This window comes from Acomys russatus, chromosome 13 (assembly GCF_903995435.1).
Source record: "Acomys russatus chromosome 13, mAcoRus1.1, whole genome shotgun sequence".
Taxonomy (NCBI): domain Eukaryota; kingdom Metazoa; phylum Chordata; class Mammalia; order Rodentia; family Muridae; genus Acomys; species Acomys russatus.
The window spans coordinates 47,734,440-47,757,064 of NC_067149.1; the positions used below are offsets into that span (position 1 = coordinate 47,734,440).

A 22,625-nucleotide genomic window follows, 5' to 3' on the forward strand; every position below is an offset into this window, starting at 1 on the left:
TTACACTGTACCCCTCCCTGCTTTTAAAATTCCTTTCCAAGCCAGGTGGGTGGCACACACCTCTAATCCCAGCACGTAGGAGGCAGAGGTAGGCAGATCTGAGTTTCAGGTCAGCCTGGTCTACATAGTGAGTTCCAGGACAGCCAGGGCTACAATAGTGAGACCCTGTATTTTAAAAGTCCTCACTGAGAGGAGGACACTGAGGCACAGAGGTAAGGACTGGCATGAGGTCAGACCGCAAAAGACACACAGGAAGGGTCCAGAAATCTGCTGCTCCTCCTGAAACGCTGCCCAGGGGTCATTTTGTAGCTGCTGAAGCTGTGGTCTTCTTCATCCCAGGAAGCAGTGGCAAGGGACCAGGCTGCAACTTGCTACCTGTGACCTGGACCACAGCCTGGCACACAGGGTTCCCTGAGGAGCACACCCCAACAGCCCCTTGCCTCTGATGCAGCTCCTTCCACTCAAGCCCAACCCTCCTGGCGGAAAACCAGCTGCACGGCTTCATTCACATCCTGTACGATGTGGGACGCCTCTAGGAGCTCTGGACTGAAGCTGAAGTCTCGGTGCCCATGGAACGGACGGTCTGCCCCTCCAGGGGTAGGCACTTGGGAGCCCGCGTGCTGAGAACTGTATATGCCAGTGCATACCAGGATGGAGGCACAGCTCTGGGTTGCTGAAGGCCGCTGTTTCTGCCATCTACCAGTCCCGTGCTCCTCCTCTCCACGCTTTGCCATTTGAAGGTACTGGTGGAACAGGTTGGCACCATAGACATCAGACATAGGGTTATCTCTGGCAGGGCAGTGATACCACCGGAAAGCAAAGAGAAGAAAACCCAAGTTTAATGTTGCAAAGCCAGCAGAGAGAGATCAGCCTCAGGGTGGTGTGACTCAGCAGCGCAGGGGGGGGGGGCAAGGTGGTGTGACTCAGCAGCGGGGAGCCAGGGTGGTGTGGGCAGATGAAAAGCAGCAGCAGCCATGAGAGATGGAGAGACAGCGAGCTTACCCTACAGCATAGAGCTTCCTGATGGGGGCGGCCCAGCCCCGCCTCTCAGCCTGCTGCCTGATTATGTCCTCTGCGTACTGGTAAGTGAGGATGCTGGGCTTGCCCATCAGGCCCTCGTATTTCAGCTCCTTGCCTGTTACTTTCCGGTAGATGGCTTCCAGGCATAGCAGAAAGGTGCCATGACCAAACCTGCCCAAGAAGAGATCTCACAATGCAGCTTTCAGGCCACCGGCCATCCTCTAAGTTGTCTTCACACAACCAACCTGCACTCCCTTCCCTGCAGTCATATCACTTGAAGAAACCGAGGCAATTTCCCCACGGTGGTAAAACCAGCTTGAAAACCCAAGAGCTTCACTCCCAAACCCTAGTTGTTTTTAACAATTATTATGTCTGCACATGTGCACTCTGAACACAAGGAGGCCAGGACACAACTTTATGGAACCAATTCTCATCTCACCTTTATATGCCTCATGACCTGAGGATCACACTCAGGTCCTCAGGCGTGGTACAGGCATTTGCGCACTACGCCATCTCACCTGGCCCCAACCCTAAGACTGGGTGCTGTTCTACAACAGCTGGCTGCCAGAATGTGCTCACTGTCAACTGCCTCCCTCGAAGCCAGTTGCTGTCACTTGTCTATACACTACATGAGTAAGCTCCACTGAATGCTCAACAGAAGTGGAAGTGCGGACTAGCTGTGACTCAACATCCTGTGAACACTCTGCTATGGTCTGGACCTTTCATGGTCCCCAGTGTCCACGGCTTGGTCCCCAGCTGATGAGACCTTGGGAGAAGGTGGGTTCTTCAGCAAGCAAAGCCTGATAGGAAACCAGTCCCTGATCTGCCTCAATGTCTCCCAGCTACCACAGAGGGAGGAGCTGTGCTCCACATCAGTCTTCCGGTCAGCACAGGCGCCAAGTCAGCAGAGCTGAAATGAGTCTTCCTCCTTTTAACTTGTTTACTGGGGTTTCTGTCAGCCCTACTCCTTCCTGCCACCCGGAATGCTAACATGACGGCTGACACTTGGGCAGCCGTCTGGATTATAAGGGAAGACTAAGGATTATGATGCAGAAAGGTGCTTATGTCCTTAATAAAGGAGATCCTGCACACAGGCCTCAGACTAACCTGTTTTAATGAGAAAGCAATACACCCCTTGAATAAAGTGCTCTGTCATCCACCCTCAGCGCTAAGCCAGCCCCTGATAGACAGGGCACTTGGGGTCACATTCAGCATCACTCCTTTACACACAAACTCCATTTTCTGGCTGGGTGTGGTGATGTACACCTTTGATCCCAGCACTTGGGAGGTTGAGAAGCAGGCAGATCTCTGCAAGTTCAGGTCTAGCCTGGCTTATACAGGGAACCTCAGGCCAACTGTCAGAACACGCCAAAAGACTGACCCATGATGAACATGCCTTGGGGAACTGTGGGAGAGGCGCCAGGACAAAAGGCAGAGGGCTTTTTACCTCAGGTGCATTTTGTTCCCTGGATTGTTCTTGGATGTGATTTTGTGCCTTCTGTGACAAACATTTGCATTCAGTTTGTAGACATGTCCATTCTTGCTGGATGTCGGAACATAGCTATAGAACCCAATCTGGCCAGTGTGCCCTGAGCTGGATGTGGCCTTCTGCTTTGCTTTTGTGCTTTCCCAGATATAAGCTATGGTACGTGCCACCCAATTGTGTTTAAATTGCTCTGTCCTGAGAAAGTGCTGGGAAAGGATTGCTCTGTTAAGATTTAGTATGTGCTTTCTGACATTCATTCACATGTTTCTCTGAACTTGAACAACCTTCCTTGGACCACTGCTTTCTTTATTACATCAGTGTATAAAAGCACACTGAGCCGGGCGTGGTGGAGCATGCCTTTAATCCCAGCACTCGGGAGGCAGAAGCAGGTGGATCGCTGTGAGTTTGAGGCCAACCTGGTCTACAAAGTGAGTCCAGGACAGCCAGGGCTTCACACAGAGAGACCCTGTCTTGAAAAACCAAAAAAAAAAAAAGAAAGAAAGAAAGAAAAGAAAAAGCACACTGACACTGAGTCAGGCTGCTTACACTGTAGTCTGCCCCATTCTTTCAAGTCTCCAGACACAGATCTGCTTTGGCTGGTGGAAGTCCATACCAACCAAGGTTAATCAGGGAGACCTGTTCCAAACAAAACAACCCAACCCAACTATTCCATTTTCTTGTTTCTTGTCTTCGTTCTGTGAAGCAGGACTTTGCTGTATTCCAGGCTGGTCTGGAAGGATGAAGATCAGGTGCTGTTAAACATGGGCTGCTCCTGCCTCAGTCTTTTCAGTGCAGAATTAGCACTGTACACTACCACGTCCAGCTAACTTTGAGATTATTGAGTAACTAAAGCCAGACACGTGGGGTGACAGTGGGGAGGAAGGTCTCCAATACGGCTTCTTTGTATAAAATATTTAGCCAGGCATGGTGGCGCATGCCTGTAATCCCAGCACTCAAGGAGGCAGAGGCAGGCAGATCTCCATGAGTTAGAGGGCAGTCCAGGACAGCCAGCGCTACACAGAAACACCCTGTCTCAAAAAACAAAACAGAACAAAACAAAATGAAAAAGAATAAAAAATTCAACTCAGATTCGTCTATGAACTGTTTTCCCCCTTGCTTTTCATCTCACAGCCACACACCTAACTCCTACCTGATCTAGAGTCAACATACTCCAAATGTGGTAGCTGGAATAAGTAAGGCTCCACAGACTCATGTGTTTGAATGCTCGGACCACAGGGAGCGGCACTGTTAGTGTGGCCTTGTTGGAGGAACCGCATGACCGTGGAGGTGGGCTTCGAGGTCTCCTATACCCACTGAGGCTCAGTCTCCTGCTGCTGCACATCAGCTCCTCCAGCACCACGCCTGCTGCAGGCTGCCATGCTTCCTGCCATGATGATAACAAACTAAACCTCTTAACTGTAAGGCAGCCCCAATTAAATGTTTTCCTTTATAAGAGTTGCCTTGGCCATAGTATCTCTTCACAACAATAAAACAGAAACCAAGACACTAACTCAGAGAAAATATCAAACTTCAACCTACAGAATAACTCTATTAAATGCATCAGGAACTAGAGGGGAATTGGGGCAGGAGGGCAATGAGTTGAAGTTAACTTGAGCTATACAGTATGGTGCGAGCATAGCTCACAGAAAGAGAACGAAAAGGAAGGGAGGGTCACAGGAAGGAAGCTCTGGCTCTTTGAGGTGAGTCTTGGGTGTAGACCACTCTCTGCTGACCACACATGGCAGGGTGGGAAGACACTCTACTCTGTCAGCAGCTGGCTTCCCAGCAGACACCCTGAGAGCCAGAAAGGGCTGGACCCAGGTGCGGCCCAGTTGGTCTGCTCCTGGCTCTACACCACAGAAATAGTCCTGTTTACAGTCCCAGCTTTCCCCATCCCGAGGGCTCACACATGAAAGCAAACAGAGAGGTGACAGAGCCGGTACCAGAGGGAAGAATTTGAGTATACATCCACTGATGTGCTGGGGTGCTCTGACAGCAGCAGTGTGGGGCGCACCCTCATGCTCAGGAATCTGTACTTTTAGTTTAATAATTGACAGGAAATAACACTTGGGAGCCTTTACTCTCAGAGGTCAGGCTATGGTGGCACCTACAGGGTTCACGAGATAAAAGTCAGGGGCATGGTGTCCTCACCTGGGCATCTTAGCTTCGGCCATCCACAGGAGATCCATGTTGCTAGCCAGGATGGGGAGGTGGGGATAGGGAGCGGCTGCCAGGCTGGCCCCAGGGTCCCCACCGCTAAGGAGGACATCCATAATCAGCTGCAGGCTTGTCTCCCAGCGAACTGGCTCCCCAAGAAGGAGGACCCCTGAAAACCGAAGGCACAGGGATGAGGAGGAGCAGGGATGGGGAGGAGCAGGGCTCTTGGCCTGCCCTTTGTGGTGGGTAGATGGGAGGCCCTTCAGAGACAACAGAGGCCACTGAGCAATACCTACCCAGAGCTAGAGGTCTTTACTAAGGTGGCCAAGCCCCATCCCAGTACACTCTGGGTAAGTAGAACCCAGGGCCCAGCAAGGAGCACCCAGGATGTCCTTTGTGTCCCCCACTGTCTAATAAAAGCAGCAGATCTCATGCTGCCACTTCTGTCCACGGGGCTCTGCCCACCACAGGGAGCTGGCCTTCCCTCAGTCACATCTTAGAGCCTAATGGCCAAGCATCCAAACTTGGAACAAGGGGGTCTGAGCTCTAATCCTGTGCAACTGTGGGAGTTACTTGCTGCTAAACCTCCGCTGCCTCAACTACACCTGAAATAACAAGGAGCCCAGTCCGGCTCCGTGAACAAGTGCTTACCTAGCATGACCGAGGCCCTAAGTCCCAACCCTAGCAACACCAAACAGACAAATGAAAGCTAAGGTTGGCATGATAGCATACACTTGTGTGATAACACTGTCACTTGGGAGGTGGAGACAGGGGGATAAATAGCTCAAAGTCACCCTCAGCTACTGATTTGGATACAAATTAGGCTAGTGGTTACCATATGAGATCTTTTCTCCAAAAAAAAGTGTAGCTTTTAAGCCAGGCCATCTTGGCTTACACTGTAGTTCCAGCATTTAGAATGCTGAAACACAGGGACTACAGGGGCCAAGGCCAGTCTGGGCTAGAGTAAGACCTCTGTCCCCAAACCAAACCAAGTAAAGTGCTGGAGAGCGCTCACTGGTTGAAAACACGTGCTGTTCTTGTAGAGAACATGTGTTCAACAGCCCACACCCATGTCCAATGCGTCACGTTCATTTGTAACTCTAGCTCCAAGGATCCAACACCTTCTTTTGGCCTCCACAAGTAGCCGAAGACATGTGGTAAATACACAGACACATACATATACATAAATAAAAGTAAAAAATTAAAAGTATGAGCTGGGGACACTCCTTTAATCCCAGCACTCAGGAGGCAAAAGGAAGTAGTTCTCTGTGAGTTTGAGGCTAGTCTGGACTACACAGTGAGTTCTAGGGCAGCCAGGGCTATGTAGTGAGGCTCTGTATCAAAAACAAACAAATGTTTAACAAATGAAGTTAAAAGTAAGAGATGGAGGACATATTTTGACTGTCACAATTGAACACTCAGCAGGTGAGAACTTTACACAGGCAAAAACTGTCCTATCCTGGTAGCATCTGAGGCCCCATCCAATACTCATGACTGTTTAAGAAACTCCGTTTTACATCTAATGACAAAGTGTTTTAATTATTTATTTTACTTTATGTGTGTGAGTGTTTTGCCAACATGTATGAATAAGGACACCTGACAGGAGCACCGGATCACCTAGGACTGGACTTTCAGATGGTTGTGAGCTACCGTGTACATGCTGGGACTCAACCTTGGTCTGCAAAAGTATAAGTGTTTTTAATCATTAAGCCATCTCTCCAACCCCAAAGTGGTTTTGTACAGTTTCGACAATTTTGTTTTTGTTTTTGTTTTCCGAGACAGAGTTTCTCTGTTTTAGCCTTAGCTGTCCTGGACTCGCTTTGTAGACCAGTTGGCCTCAAACTCACAGCGATCTGCCTGCCTCTGCCTCCTGGAGGCTCAGTTTTGACAATTTTTAAGTGGTCATATAATCAAGAGACTCCTAATATTTCTTAAAATTTTACCAAAAGCTGGTATCAGGCTGTAAAGTGATTAAAAAAAAAAGTTATCAGCTAGGCAGTGGTGGAATGGTGGTGTACACCTTTAATCCCAGCACTAGGGAGGCAGAGGGAAGTGGATTGCTATGAGTTCAAGGCCAGCCTGGTCTACAGAGCAAGTTCCAGGACACCCAGGGCTACACAGAGAAACCCTGTCTTGAAAAAAATAAAACACAAAACAGACAAACAAATAAATTACCAAGAATTGTCCATTTTAGAAGAATTCACTAGTGGCAATCTGCCCACAGACCTGTCTGTACTGGGCCTTGAAATTCTGTGTCTGTTGCTGGAACATTCCTGGTCACTCTGTTTAGAACAACCGCTTTACTTCTCAGATAATTATAACATACTGAAACATACTAACATCTTCTCACCAAGACATCTCTCCCTGGCCCAGTGAGGGCATCATACTGCCCTCATTACTTTGGTTCTGAGGTATAAGTCTCTCTGTGCAGCCTTGAATTTAAATCCTTTCCTCTCAGCCCACCAAGTGGGAGGCTACAAATATGCACCACCACCACGGGCCACTGATTACTTTCTGATGTAGGTCATGGGAAAGTAATTTTACTTCAGGAAGGCAACAGTGTTGCAATGTCTTTATCGTCCAGGGAGGCCCAAGCAGTCCTGGATTAGACCTGTCTACTCTTGAGAGTTGCTGAGTTTACGATTCTTCAACACAGGAAGGTAGAGAAATCATGGAACATGTCTCTGGGTGGACAGCCAGGGCTAGAACCCAGGTGACCCAGGTCCTGCTGTGCAGTGCCACTCTCAACACTATCTTCATAAGAGTCTGATGGAGCCGAGTGTGGTGGCGCATGCCTTTAATCCCAGCACTAGGGAGGCAGAGGTAGGCAGATCGCTGTGAGTTCAAGGCCAGAGAGGCAAGGCAGCCAAGACTACACAGAGAAACCTTGTCTCGAAAAACAAAACAAAACAAAACAAAGAAAGAGGGTCTGATGGAGAGGGAAAAGAAGGAGCCCCCGCCTACCCAGGCCCAGGGCCTTTACCTTCAATGGCAGGGAAGTCACTCCTCGGGGGCTGCCAAAAGAAAGAAGAGGCCCATCAGCGCTAGTCACTTTCCACTCCTGGAGCATCCAGTCTCCAGAGCTGAGGAACAGGAAAGACAGGCTCCACACAGGTCAGAGACCACCCCCAAGGACGAGCCCAAGCCAACAAGTCGAAGGAACTTAGGAAGAAGACTGGGCTCAAATTGGCCAGGAGGGACAGTGGTCAGTGTGCTTCTCCAGGCGTGATGGAAAGCAAGGAGGAGCCTGTGGAATCAGGGTGCTAAAGGAGACAGTAGCCTGGGGAGAGGTGCTGTCTGGGACTGGGGACACTCATCTATATGCCAATTCTAAAGGTTTCTCTTTTCCAGCCTCGGGTCCGTTGCAGGCTTGGCTGAGGTGAGTCAGTTCTCTTGTGCTGGGCTTGGCTTTCCCGGCTCTGTATTCTGGTTCATCTCAGAATTTTAGTGACTCAAGAGAAAGTTCTCAAAGAATACAATCTGCTCTACAGCTAGAAAACTCTGGTAGAAGAACTTATCATCTATTTTCTATTAAATAAGTGAAGTAAGCTTATCTTCTGTAATTGCAGCTCATCGCATCCTAATTGTTAACATAAGCTATTAGGTATAAATTTTCATGAGGAATGGGTCACCTCAGCAGACGGGCAGTCATATGCCAAAGGATCAGTGAGTGGCCTGAAACTGATGATCCCAAGAAATAAGAAACCATGGGCTGGGGTGTCGCTTAGAGGCAGAGACTGTCCAAGCATGTACAACCCTGGGCTTGACCACCAGAACTGCACAAAAAAGTCAAGCCACTTCTTTCAAATATGAGCTAAACACCAAGGGCAGTGGGAAGACAGACTCATCAGGATTTCTTTCCTCACAAGGCAGTCTCTCTGGACTCTGCTTCATGATAAAGGAGCAGCAGTGAGTAAAAAACCCGAGAAAGCCACCAGTAAGAGCTTTTTTGTTGTTGTCCTGGACTTGCTTTGTAGACCAGGCTGGTCTCGAACTCACAGTGATCAGCCTGCCTCTGCCTCCCAAGTGCTGAAATTAAAGGTGTGCGCCACCACGCCAGCCCCTCTCGGCCATTCTTATCTACCCAGGAAATCCTCAGTCAGATACATTCCCCCAAGACCAGTACAGAAGCACCCACAAAACAAAATGCATCTCCTAGCAGAAGGGTGGCAAGATCAACAGAAGGGATCAACACAGGGAATAGGAAGCCAACCACACAAAGACCCAAGGATTATCATGGAGGGTGAAGTGACCCACCCTGTCCTTATTACCATGGTCTTGGGCCGCCGCTCGAGGTCCACCATGTCCAGCTCTGGGAAGGCCATTCGCAGCTCATCTATTGTCACCACATTCTGGAAGCCTAGTCTGGAGCAGGATCAAGGAAGCAAAGCTACAGTTCTGAGAAGATGCTTTTATAGATACATCAGGTCACAAGTGAGCAGAACCAGACCCAGTCAAGACCAGGCAGGCAGGCAGGCAGCTGTCATAAATGCCACTGGCACCAAGTGGCAGGCTGTGACTGCATAGACAGAGCAGATGCATGCAACACCAGTGCAAACCCCTGGTACCCACTAGGTCACACTCCATGTACAGCAGCAAGACCCAGGGAAGAGAAGCTTATAACAGCACAGTGTATTCACACTGGTACTCCATGACCAGTGCAGTAACCGGTGAATACCTATTTCCTCTGGAAACACTCCCTCCCGGGAGGCGGGGATCCCTGAAAGTTACCAGGTCACAATGCATCCCTCCTCCGTCTCCTCACATTCCCCTCCCTCGTAAGCTTATATAAGCATTCTGGGGGAAGAGACACTCCCATCAGCCAAGCTGCCTGCAAGCTGTGCAGCTTGCACTAGTCATGCCACCCTAGGCTTTTTTGGGGTGGGCCTTTTGGTGAAGTGGCTGCTTCATGAAGCCAACTGGTCTGCTGTTGGTGCCCTATCTGGGTTGAACAGATGTTGTTCGCACAGCAGTCACACAGAATTAGAAGGAACTACAACACTGACAGTCAAACCCCACGCAGCCAGGGAAAGTAAACTGAGCAGTGGAGAGCCAGCACAGGCTGCGCTGCGCTGGGGGATCTGTGAGAATAGTCATCTGGGGTCATCTGAAACTGTGTCTAGTTAAGACTGCAGGATGGAATTAGGGATGGGAAGATGGAAACAGATCTTACAGCAGAGCAGGCTGGGGTCAGCTTGGTCTTCTCCAAGATTTTCCTTGGCCAGCCTCCCCTTCTGTCCTCTTAACGCCCAAGCCCACCTTGCCTTCTGCCCCCAGTACCACCCACGCCTCTCTGCAGCTGAATGCCACTCCTGCTCCAGAAGTATCTTCTCTGCACTCCAATGCTCGGAACCTAGAGCCTGTCTCATCCTCTGAGCTGCATGTGCATCTCACCTTTTCAAGTTTTAGAATGTGTTTAGTTGGGGAGGGGTACATGTGGAGGTCAGAGGGCAACCTCAGAAGTCCACTCTCACAAGTTCCACTGTGTGGAACCTGGGGATGTAACTCAGGTGGCTAAGCCTAGAGGCAAGAACTTTTACCTGCTGAGCCATCTCCCTGGCCCTATGCCATCTTTTGTGCTCTGTGATACTTAGGATTCAAAGCAAGGCCTCATGCAAGATACACAAACAATCTGTACACCTGAGCCTCATCCCCAGCCCCTCATGCTGTAATAGTTTGTTTATTATTGTATACTTATTTTTGGTTTTTCAAGACAGGGTTTCTCTGTGTAGCCTGGCTGTCCTGGACTCCCTTTGTAGACCAGGCTGGCCTCAAATTCACAGAGATCTGCCTGCCTCTGCCTCCCAGCAGTGCTGGGATTAAAGGCGTGCGCCACCACACCTGGCATAGCTAATCTTTTCAAAAATCACTTATTTGTGGGGATTATGGACGCCAGAGAACAACTTGTAGGAGTCAGTTCTCTCCTAGGACTGCGTGGGTCCTGACAATCACACACAGGTGGTCAGACTCGGTGGCGATGCTCTCATCCCTAGCTTCCCACCCCTGTAATGACTGTCATTTTGACTAGACCTACATTCAACTAAGAGACATGAATCAGACAAGATTAACTGAAGAAGACTCCCCAGAGTAGGGGCACCTTTTGGAGGTGGCACAGATATGAGAGTCTCCCCAGGAACACTGGCTTTCAGTGCCAGATTGGGACTGCTGAGGCATCAAGCAGAGGACTGAGGAGCTTCAGAGTTCTTAGGCTCTCTAGCAGTAGACAGCCATTGCTGAAGTACCCAGCCCCTACTGCATAAGCCAAGTGAATAAACCTCCATTTATAATATACGCCCATTCTATTGATTCTGTTCCCCTAGAGAACCCAAGACACCTGCTACCTTAAGCATTCCTTTGCTGTTTGTGTGTGTTTCCCTTCTCAGGTGTGCATTTCCTGAGTAAGCCACATTCCCAGTGCTCTTACCTGGGCTTGACCTGCCTGAGCATGGTACCCAGGAAACATCAGGGCACAAGAACAAGTGCCTGAGAGCAGGGGCCACGGCCTTTGCTTTCTGAGTACATATGACTAAAAGGGCACTACTCAATAACAGGAGCTGACAAGGAAGGAAGAAGGCTGGAGTGAAACTCCCACACTGAGGAGGTGTTCACTTAGAGCAGTGGTTCTCAACTCCCTAATGCTGCGGCCCTTTGATATAGTTCCTCATGTTGTGGAGACGCCCAAGCATAAAATTATGTTCATTACTATTCCAGAACTGTAACTTTGTTACTGTAAAATTACAGTAATGTAAACATCTGATGTTATCTGATAGGTGACCCTTGTGAAAGGGTCATTTGACCCCCCAAGGGGTCATGACCCACAGGTTGAGAATGACTAGCTTAGATATTCCTGCATTTTTACTCAAGACACAAACATCAAGACTCTTTAGTGTTAAGCCGCAGTTCATGAAGCTCTGCAGATGGCCATGGTGTGGCAGTATGTGGACTAACCACACAAAGGATCTCCCCTCGGTTCCCAAGAGCCCACCTAACATCCCTGGCACCCCAAGCCTGCATCCTGCTCCCCATCCAGAACAGCAAACAAAAAGGATACGCTCTGGCGTTTTCCACCAGGGGTCCTTGCCCAGACACTAGCATCCGCCTCTTGTGGTGCTGCAAGAAGAGCTTCATGGGGCTGTGAGAGAGAATGACTTGGTCTGGATCCACCTACAGAGACAACCAAGCAACAGGAAAGCAGGGGAGGATACAGGACTCAGAGGAAGCAACAGGGAGACAGCCACTGGGTTCTGTCACAGGGCGGTGGGGGTGAAGGTATTCCTAAAAACAAAGAGCTGTGAAAGCCTTTCCTAGCACCTGACACTTTCTGAGACCTAGCCATATAGGAAAGAGAACTTCCCCAGGGCTGAAGAGTGTAGTTCAGTGACAGTATGCAAGAGACTGTGGGTTCAATCCCTTGAATGTGGGAGTGCCTAATTTAATTCTCAATATACAAACAAAAGAAGCATTACCAGACGTACGATCGTGCTGGGCTTAACTCAGAGACTCTTAATCCCTCACTTGGAAACCACAGGTGTTAAAGCATCTTCTGTCATAATATCTGTCTTGGACCTTGATATTGCGTTTTCAGCTCTACTTAAACACTAAGCCTTACCTTTACCTCTCCAGTGCTGGGCACTGAACTAGGGCCTTGCAAATGCAAAGCAAGTATTCTATCATTGACTCATGCTCCCAGCCCAAGATCTAGTTTATGCGTGCTGTGTGCGTGTGTGTGCTTATGCATGTGTGGAGAACCAGAGGTCAACACTGGTGTCTTGCTCAGTCACGCTCCACCTTATTTTTTCAACATCTCACTCAACCTGGAGTTCCTTGTTTTGCCAGACTGGCTGACAGGCTGGATTGGCCAGCCAGAGTGTCTCCAACCCTCACACCCAACCCTGGGATTACAAATGTGCTACCAAGATCAGCGTAGTAGTGCACACCTTTAATTACAACACTCGGGAGGTAGAGACAGGCGGATCTTTGAGTTCAAGGCCAGCCTGGTCTACAGAATTAGTTCCAGGACAGCCAAGGCTAAACAGAGAAACTCTGTGTCACCAAAACAAAACAAAAGTGCCACCAAATCTGGCTGTGTGTGTGTGTGTGTGTGTGTGTGTGTGTGTAACAGGGTTTCTACTTTACTTTATCTCTCCACTCTGGATTCAGCGTCAGCCAACACTAATCAATTAGCCTTTATTGACTCTCTTGGTTACAAAAAGCCCCTCCTCACGACTAAGTTCAACGTTACCAAGTAGGTGCCTTCTTGATTTTTGCTTTCCCGCCCACCCAGAGACAGAGTTTCTCTGTGTAGCCTTTGCTGTCTTGGACTCACTTTGTAGACCAGGCTGGCCTCGAACTCACAGCGATCCGCCTACCTCTGCCTCCTCGATTGCTGGGATTATAGGCATGCGCCACATTGCCCAGCTCAGGTGCCTGTCTTGAATGCAGCGAGGAACTAAAAAGGGGTGAAGGTGCTTGGATTTTGGAGGACAGCACCCTTGGAGCTGGATAGCTGCAGGCCATGTGCATGGATGGGATTTTTGTTATTTCTTTGACACAAAGTCTCACTCTGCAGCCCAAACCACCTATAACTCACAGCCCCTCTGCCTCAGCCTCTCAGGTACCTGCCACCAGCTTATTAGCGAGAGCTGTCACTGCACAGTCCCATCTGTAATGTGGAATGCTGAACACACTGATCTTTGCTTTCAGGGGCCAAACTTCTGGAAGAGTCATGAAGACAATGAAGTAAACTGCTGGGCTGTGTGCAGCTCAGCCAGGAGAGTGCGTGCCTAGCACACATGAAGCCCTGGGTCTAATCCCCTGCACATAACCAGGCGTGGTGGTGCATAGCTGTGGTCCCAGAATTAGTCAAGCGGAGGCCAGATGTCCACAGTCATCACCAACTATGACAGACACATGAATCATTGTCTCAGGGCAGAATCCTGTCCCCTTCCCACCTCCCCCTAATAGGGGGTCATATAGCCTAGCCAAGTTTTGAACAAGGGCCACGATGTGTGTGTACCACTATAGTCAGGAATGTCATGCTGGAAGGCCAAATTAGGCCTTCACACATGCTAGGCGCAAAGTTTGTCAACTGAACGGCATCCTCAGGCCCACCAGCAGGACTTCTGTGCGAAACTGTGTGTGTGTGTACATGTGTATATAAAGACCCTATTGATGTCAGCCCAAGTCTAGGCTAGAATTTTAAGGGATTAGTCCCAGACTCCCACTGCCCCAATTGTATGACAAGCTAAGGAGAGGGATGTAGGGTTGGAGTGGAGGTTCTAACAGGAATCTGTCTTTGGGTTTCCATGCCTCTGGCTGCCTCTTACCTTACACCCCAGCAGCGCTGACAGGTCCTTGGCTTTGCCCTGTTGTAAGATGTTCCCAGCATTTGTGACAAAAACCACAGGTACCCGCAGCTGTCCCTGGGAGTTTACCAGCTTGCTGAATGCTTCCAGAGCAGCTGGGATCACTCTGTGGCCTCGAACCAGCACTCCATCAATGTCAAACAGGAAGCCAAAGGTGGGAGGGCTCTATACAAAGTGGAAGAAAAAGAGAAGAGATACTGCATGACTCAAGAGATGGAAGAAATGAAGGAAAGGCAAACAATCTCATATGGAAAGGCTCATTCTCAGGTCACTGTTTGGAAATGGCATCAGAGAGAACAGAAGAGGCACAGCCTGCTCTCTCTCTCTCCTCCTTGGCAGTGCTAGAGATGAAACTTTGCACATGACAGCTAAGAACTCTACCACTGAGCCGTATCAAGGCACAGGATTTCTGTCTAACCAAATCCACCTATAGCAAAGGAGTAAGTTTACCGAGTTTATCAAGCGGAGAACTACTCTATGAAATTAACTTTGCACCAGGCACAGGGACACACATCTGTATTCTCAGCACTCAGCAGGCAGAGGCAGACATGTCCAGAGTTTAATACCAGCTTGGGCTATATAGTGAATCTGAAGCCAGCACTGACTACATAGCAAGGCCCAATCTTGGAAAAGGGGGAAAAAAAAAAAAGCATTTTTTTTTTTTCTCTGTGTAGCCCTGGCTGTCCTAGACTTGCTTTGTAGACCAGGCTGGCCTTGAACTTGAGATCCACCTGCCTCTGCCTCCCCAGTGCCAGGATTAAAGGCATGAGCCGCCACACCTGGCCTGACCCCAGCATTTTAACACAACCAGTTTATATTTTTCCTTTTACTCCATAACTATGACAATTAATGTAATTCTGTATCTTTTTTAGAATTTATTTATTTATTGTATGAGTACTTTATCTGCAGAAGAGGGCATCAGATAATATTATAGATAGTTGTGAGCCACCATGTGGTTGTTGGGACTTGAACTCAGGACCTCTAGAAGAGCAGGTAGTGGTCCTAACCACTGAGCCATCTCTCTAGCCCATAATTCTGTATCTTGTTCTCTTTGGGTGACAAACAATTTAACCAGAAACACTGGCTCACAAGTTCAGGCAGGCCTGGGCTACATGACTTTGCCTTAGAAGAAAAAAAGTTATTTTTTCATTTTAAGGTAACAACAAGTGCAAAGCTTTAAATAGATGAACACTTCAATTGCTACCAGGAGCATTGAGTACTTTGAAAGCTTTTTGGCTCTCCTCATCTTACTTTCTTGTATGTTCTCTGGAAACATGGACACCTGGTACACACATTTTAAATCTCTCTTGCCTACATGCACACATGTACAAAGACAATCATGTTTTTCTTTATTTCTAGGTTACTATTTTGGTTTGATTTTTAAAGACAGGGTTTCTCTGTGTAGCCTTGGCTGTCTTGGACTCACTCTGTGGCCCAGGCTGGCCTCAAATTCATAGAGATCAGCCTGCCTCTGCCTACTGAATGTTGGGATCAAAGGTGTGTGCCACCACCTCTGGGCTCCATTTTCCAATTTCTAAACAATCTTAAAACAAAACGAAACATTCCATTTCTTAGTTTATGAACTGCCTGTTAATAAAAAGGTATTTCTCAGTTATCAAAACAAATGAACCAACCTAGCCTGTTTATTTATCTTCTCTTGCTGCCAACTAGGTCAAGCCATTCTTAGAACACACATACTATGCACAAAGCCCTATCTATCAGTGGTGAGCAATCTAAACCACAGATAGGAACAGGCATGCCTCAAATCCCAGCTCTGGGACATTGGGGCCAGTCAGAGCTATACAGTGAAAGAACCAACACAGATGAACAGGGCTCCAGTCCCTACTTTCTTAGTTGACAGGACAGAGTGTACACCCAGCCCAGAACACAAGCCACTAAAACAGCAGCATTTTCACAAATAGAAATCAATTAAAGTTTTTAAGTTCTCAGGAAAACTACACATAGAACCTTGGACCTTATGCATGCTAGGCAAGCACCCTACCACTGAGCTATAGCCCCAGGCCTGAACACTGTTAAGTCTGATAGCTACATGTACTGTAAGGATCAAACTAAAAACAGGAAGAGTTTCTTGGAAGAGAATTCTGAGCTAGCAATGAAAACATTAAATATACTCATTGACCTATGAAAACTCTGCTAAACTAAGCATGCTGGTGCACGCCTGCAGTCCCAGCACTTTCAAGACTTAGAGGATTCAGAATTTAAGGTCAGCCTAGGTTACATCAGGCTCTCAGATGGCTCAGTGGGTGAAGGTACTTACTTGCCAAGGAAGCCTGACAAGCGGAGTTAAATCCACACAATCTCTGAGGTAGACTCCTGCAAGCTGTCCTCTGACCATCACACATGCACTTGTGCCAGGCACACATGCATGCATGCATATAAAAAATAAATGTAAATCAAAACAAAATGTCATCTCTCCCAAGAGCCCAATCAATAGGGCTGACAGGTATTGCCCGACTACACATGAGAAGACACTTGCAAACACGTGGGACAGGCTGAGTACTACCCCGAGCGCTGAGGAACATGAGGAATGAGAAAAGCTTGAAACAGTGTGCCTCACCTACAGGGAAGGAGGACTCACAAGGCTCCTAGCCCATAAGGATTTTATTTATTTATTTGTATTTCATGTGCATTGGTCTTTTGCCTGCATCTCTGTCTGTGTGAGGATGTTGTATCCTCTGGAACTGGAATTACAAACAGGTGTGAGCTGCCATGTGCTGGGAATTGAACCCGGGACTTCTAGGAGAGCAGCTGGTGCTCTTAACAGCTAAGCCACCTCTCCAGCCCAAGCATAAGGAATTTGAAATAGGAAAATGGCATCGTCAGGCCTCATTACAGGGGCATTTTGGCTACAGAGAGAAGAACAGATTGACCAGACTGGTGGGAATCCAGGGGAGAGAGAAGGGGTGGGGCCCCTGCAACCCAGCAATGATGGTGATTTTATTTAGGTGGGTGGCAACAAAAATGGAGAAAAGTCAGGAAAACGGATGAACTGATCCAATATACTAGACAAAGACAAGCATCACATTTTTCTCACATATGGAATTTTAAAAAGACAAATAGGGGCTAGGCATGATGGCTCACACACACAGGAGACAGAGGCAAACAGATCTCTGTCAGTTCAAGGTGAGCCTTGCCTACAAATCAAGTCCAGGGCAACTACGGCTTGCTACATTCTGTCTTGAAAAAAATCAATAAATAAACAGATAAATAAATAAAACAGGAAAGCAAAAGAACTACAGGAAGAATTTCCATTGAATTTACCCCATTGCCTACATCCCCACTCCATTACATATGCGTAAGAAAAACATCATAATGGAACTCAGTATTTTATATAATACGTACACAAATATAAAATAAAATATGAAACAATTATGGAGAAAAGGGCACCTTATTACTAGGAAAGAAAATAGCAGGCCAGCCGGGCATGGTGGCACACACCTTTAATCCCAGAGGCAGGTGGATCCCTGTGAGTTCAACGCCAGCCTGGTCTACAATGTGAGTCCAGGACAGCCAAGGCTACATTGAGAAACCCTGTCTCAAAAAAACAAAATAAATAAATAAATAAAAATTAAAATTAAAGAAAAGAAAGCAAAAGAAAGAAAGACAATAGTAGGCTGGAGAGATGGCTCAATGGTTAAGAGCACTGTCTGCTCCTCCAGAAGTCCTGAGTTCAATTCCCAGCAACCACATGGTAGCTCACAACCATCTATAGCGGGATCTGGTGCCCTTTTCTGGCCTGCAGGTGTTAAATGCAGGCAGAGCACTGTATCACTGTATACACAATAAATAAATCTTTAAAAAAAAGGGAGAAGAAGCAGCTGTCCATGACCTGCCACTCCTCACTGGGACTAACAGTTCGGCTGTCCTGAGCGCCATGCCAGGTTCTTTCAGCGTCGCCACCGTGAAGAAGGTGGTTCAGCCGCTCCAGCTGGAGGCCAGGCTCAACCGCGTGAAGGTGTCCCAGGCAGCCGCAGCCTTGAAACAGTTGTGTCTGCAGAATGCTCACCATGACCCTCTGCTGACTGGAGTGTCTTCAAGTACAAGTCCCTTCAGGCCCCAGAAAGTCTGTTCCTTCTGTAGGCACACATCTCAAGGTTTCTCAAACCGCTTTTTGTGAGCCAGTGAAGACTCAAGGGAACTAAATTTGAAGTCTGTACAGAAGCATCTATAACACGGGCCATGATATACAGTCTTTTCTGTTGGTCGGTCCTTAACATCTACCTCTCTGAATGTTCATGGATTTGTTTCATAAGGTTTAACTATGGCTGTAGCACATAATACATAATAAAACACCATATCAAAACAAAACAACAACAAAAAACCAAGCCAGGAGCAGTGGCACACACCTGTAATCCCAGCACTCTGGAGGCAGAGGCAGGCGGATCTTTGTGAGTTCGAGGCCAGCCTGGTCTACAAGGCAAATCCAGCATAGCCAAGGCTACACAGAGAAACTTTGTCTTGGAAAAAGAAAAAGGAGAACAGCGAGGGCTTGGAAACCACTTAGGTGCAGGAGCAGAGAAGAGAGCCACAGGAATCAGCATGAATTTTATTTTGGCGGGTTGGGGATCATGAAAGATTGATGCTGATCAGTGAACCAAAGAGGAGCAGCAGGTGGGCCGTTAGGGGAGAGACATATGATGTGCCCTGCTTGGGACCTGTGGGTACAGGTGTGGCGAAGTCAGGACTACAGATGAAAATCTAGAACATCTCTGCCAGGCTGGAGAGAGGCTCAGTGGTTAAGAGCACTTGCCGCTCTTCCAGAGGAGCCAAGTTTGGTCCCCAGCACCCACATCAGGCAACTTACAGGCATCTACAACTGCAGCTCCAGGGGATGAGAGGCTTCTGGCCTCCAAAGGCACCAGCACTCAGGTGCACATACCCACATGCAGACCCACATGCATGCACACATACCCACATGCAGACACATACCCACATGCATGTAACACATACCCATATGTAGATATGCATACCCAAATGCAGACACGCATATCCACATGCATGCACACATAACACATACCCACATGCAGACACACACCTATACATGGTTTCTGTAGAGACAAGGCTTCTTTGCATAGCCTTGGCTATCCTAGAACTAGCTCTGTAGACCAGGCTGGCCTAGAACTCACTAAGATCTTCCTTGGCTCTGCCTCTTGAGTGCTGGGATAAAAGGTGACAACATTTTTTTTTGAAAGCCTCTGGTCTCAGGGAACTAAGAAGAACACCACCATTTAGGATGGAAAACATGAAAGCAGTCAAACACCAGAGAAACAAAAACCAAAGTAAGATGGGGAACCAGGAGTAGGTCAAGGAGGTGAAGTTATGACTTTCTGGATCAAGTAACACAGGACGTAGAGTAACTAAGCAGTGACTCCAGCTTCCTTCCACTGTGCAGGTAAGGGCTCCCCGGGGAGCGGCCTTTACCTAAGCTAACATACAGCCTCTCAGGCTTAGCCCACGGGTCTAGTCAGAGGTGGGCAAGGAGACTGCAAAGAAAGGGGATAGTTCAAGTCAGTAAGACCATCGCTCCTGACCACCAAAACCCAGCAGCCAGACACAGTTAGCAAGTCTCTCATGCATGCAGGAAATACAAAAAAACAGGACAGAAAGCCTCCAGGGCTGATCCTGTTGTACCTTAGCCCAGGAGAGCACACTGGGTGCCAAGCCAGACATATGACAAACGTATTTTTATTTATTCTTTCTATCAAACTTTGAGGAGGCGTCTATCTATGCTGTATATATAACTTAGCAAAACTGTACTCCCACACCCCCCCAAAAAAAAGATATCAGAAAAAAATAGCTACTGACAAATGTGACCGGACTTCTGTCTAACTTGTATGAGGCCTGGGTTCTTTTCTCAGCTGTTTCCCCCGATCAAAGAACCAACTTCTGAGAGAATGATGGGCCAAAGCTTCCTACCTGGTTTACCAGTGCTGGGTCCAGAATTCCAATTCAAATTGAGCTAGCGGCAAAGCCAGGACCCTTTCCCCTGCTCACCGGACAGTTCCTGGAAATGCGCAAGGGTTCTCAGAGGAACGGAGGTCTCTGTCCGGTCACACTGCTCACCTCACCGACTTCAGCTTCGGCTAGGTCAGTTGTACCCTCCTTGTAATCAGTGTACTGCATGTCCAGTGGCTCTGAGGATCCTTGCAGCACTTGCCTCCCTCCTGCTGGACAAGTCCTAACGGGGTCCTAACCTGTGACTCACGGGTAGACTTCAGAGTGGCCACAGAAGCCCTTATAATTTTTTTTTCCAGAGTCCTTTTCTGATTTCATCATCTTGCTCTTCTCTGAGAGAACCAGCACACAGGCTGAAGGAACAGATGGGAGGGCACAACTTCACCATATACTTGGCATGACACTGGGCTTAGGTGTTCAGCAAGGGCTGCTAAGTGGCCCAAAGGATGGATAGGAGAAAACAACACAGCTTTCCCAAAGGGTAAATCAGTCACCCGAGGAGTTCAGTTTCACCTTTGTCCGGCTGTGAACACAGGCAACACTGTTCCAAATGCAAGTTTAAGCTTAAAACCCATTTGCTTTAGAAACCAGGCCTGGTAGCCCATACCAGAAATCCTAGTGCCTCCGAAACAGAGGCAGGGGGATGGATCATCAAGGATTTGAGGACAGCCTGTTCTACAGGGTGAGTTCCAGGCCAGTCAGGGACCATAGTGAGATATCTCACACAAACGCACAACAAATCCATTCACTTAAAGTTTCAAAGGAAGTTGAGAGAAATTTGTTGGGCATGATAATAGCATTGTGGTTCATTTTAAAACACCCTTTTAAAGGTCCAGCTAAGAGTCGGGTGTGGTGGCCCACGCCTTTAATGCCAGCACTCGGGAGGCAGAGGCAGGCGGATCGCTGTGAGTTCGAGGACAGACTGGTCTACAAAGTGAGTCTAGGACAGCCAGGGCTAACCCTGAGACCCTGTCTCGAAAAACAAAACAAAACAAACAAAAAAAGTTCACGCTAAGAGCTCAGGGTTGAAGCGGTAAGAACTCCGAGATTTAACGTCTTCCAGCCACAAAGGGGGAGGAGATAAGCAGTGACTGCTTATCTGGAAGATTAAAAATATGGAATTCAATTGGAAACTCATAGTTTCCAAAAGACATTAAAATAATTAAAGCCCAAAAGATGGCAAAGTTGTTAAAAAAGAGTCCGATATACAAGCGTTCCGACCGCATGCAGAACACACACTGGAAATCGAGAACCGCGAAGCTGTTCTCTAACCTCCACACATAAGCCCACATCGTCGCGCACGCGCTCACACACACACTGATAATAATTAATAAAATTAACAGCTCCTCTGCCTTGACGGCTGCACAACTGAGCCATACAGCGTTTACTGGTCATATTCAAAACAGTTACCTTAACAGAAATAAGAATCCACGAAGCCAGGCGCACGCCTTTAATCGGGAGGCAGAGGCAGGTGGATCGCTGTGAGTTAGAGGCCAGCTTGGTCTACAAAGGGAGTCCACGACAGCCAAGGCTATACAGAGAGACCCTGTCTCGAAAAACCATTAAAAAAAAAAAAAAAAAAAAGAATCGCGGGCCCTTACTTTTAACCTAAGTAGAAACGAATGAACTGCTAACAAACTTTTCAGACGCGCGGGAAGAAGCTGCGAGGCCCACCAGAGCCCGACCTGGCGTTGCTACGGTCGTCCTCCCGGGACACGGGCTTTTCCAGCGGGCGGAAGGCGCTCGCCGGACACCGCCTCGCGAAGGACCGAGAGTGCAGAGGCTCCACGGTCTCCGGGAGGACGGCCCCGAGGCCGGGATGCTCAGTGGTCCGTACAGCCCTCCCTAGCCGCCGGCCCTGCGCGCTGTACCGGGCCCGCCAGTCCTCACCTCAGCGCGGCCCTCGCTGTAGCCCCTCCGGGGCCAGCAGCCCTGGAGCGCCGCAGACAGGCGCGCAGGCAGCTTCCACACACGGCGACCGGTCGCGAGAACCGCCAGCCCACCGAGCGCAGCCATCGCGCCCGCCGCGCGCACGCGCACACCGCACGTCTCAGGGCCTCCGCGCCCCCTCCCCTCGCCCGACGAGTAGCCAATCAGCGGCCGCCGTCGCGGGGCCTCTCGGGGGTGGTAGTCCTGACCCCGCGACGACGGGCTCCGGTTCCGAGTGCGGAACCGAGAGAGCGCGGTTGGCGTTCGTGTCTCCGGCGCTGAGTGGAGAGGCTGTGGGTTCCTCGCTTCGCCGATTGAAGACTTGGAGTCAGTCAATCAGCGCGCACGGTGACTCGGCAAGGAGAACAGACGCCTGACCAAGCTGTGCACCTGCTGACTTCCGGGCCTCAGCCGAAGTCATGATCCAGAAACCTTGGCGACTATTTTGGAGCTGGGGCGACCGTATGGAAGAGGCAACTTAACCTTGAATTCGACACTGGGGAAGAAGACCTATGTTTTGAGGGCCAGAATTTTGATGGCGCGTCGGCTCTTACTCTTTAAAATCTTTATTTCTTTCTTTTTCCCAAGATTTATTTATTATTATGTATACCGTGCTCTGTCTGCATGTACAACTGCAAGCCAGAAGAGGGCACCAGATCTCATTATAGATGGTGTGAGCCACCGTGTGGTTG

General features: G+C 48.6%; 1 protein-coding gene across 1 annotated transcript; it reads right to left on the minus strand.

The window, feature by feature from the left end:
• Positions 1-381: 381 nt before the first annotated feature.
• Positions 382-22,020, minus strand: Hdhd5 (haloacid dehalogenase like hydrolase domain containing 5). Its single transcript, XM_051155260.1, has 8 exons — positions 21,895-22,020; positions 13,990-14,193; positions 11,715-11,827; positions 8,935-9,028; positions 7,647-7,677; positions 4,658-4,832; positions 1,003-1,191; positions 382-789 (listed from the first exon to the last, which is right to left on the minus strand). Exons 1-8 carry the CDS (start codon positions 22,018-22,020, stop codon positions 462-464), a joined length of 1,260 nt encoding a protein of 419 aa, XP_051011217.1. The 3' UTR covers positions 382-461.
• Between the last annotated feature and the right edge of the window lie 605 nt (positions 22,021-22,625).

Bases quoted from the DNA above. Each gene is read 5' to 3' on its own strand.
- Hdhd5 (XM_051155260.1), bottom strand. From the start codon at position 22,020: ATGGCTGCGCTCGGTGGGCTGGCGGTTCTCGCGACCGGTCGCCGTGTG. The intron at 14,194-21,894 runs GTGAGGACTGGC...CACTTTGTATAG, and splicing joins ACAGCGAGGGCCGCGCTGAG to AGCCCTCCCACCTTTGGCTT. The intron at 7,678-8,934 runs GTAATAAGGACA...TTCTTTTGGCAG, and splicing joins AGCGGCGGCCCAAGACCATG to CCCCCGAGGAGTGACTTCCC.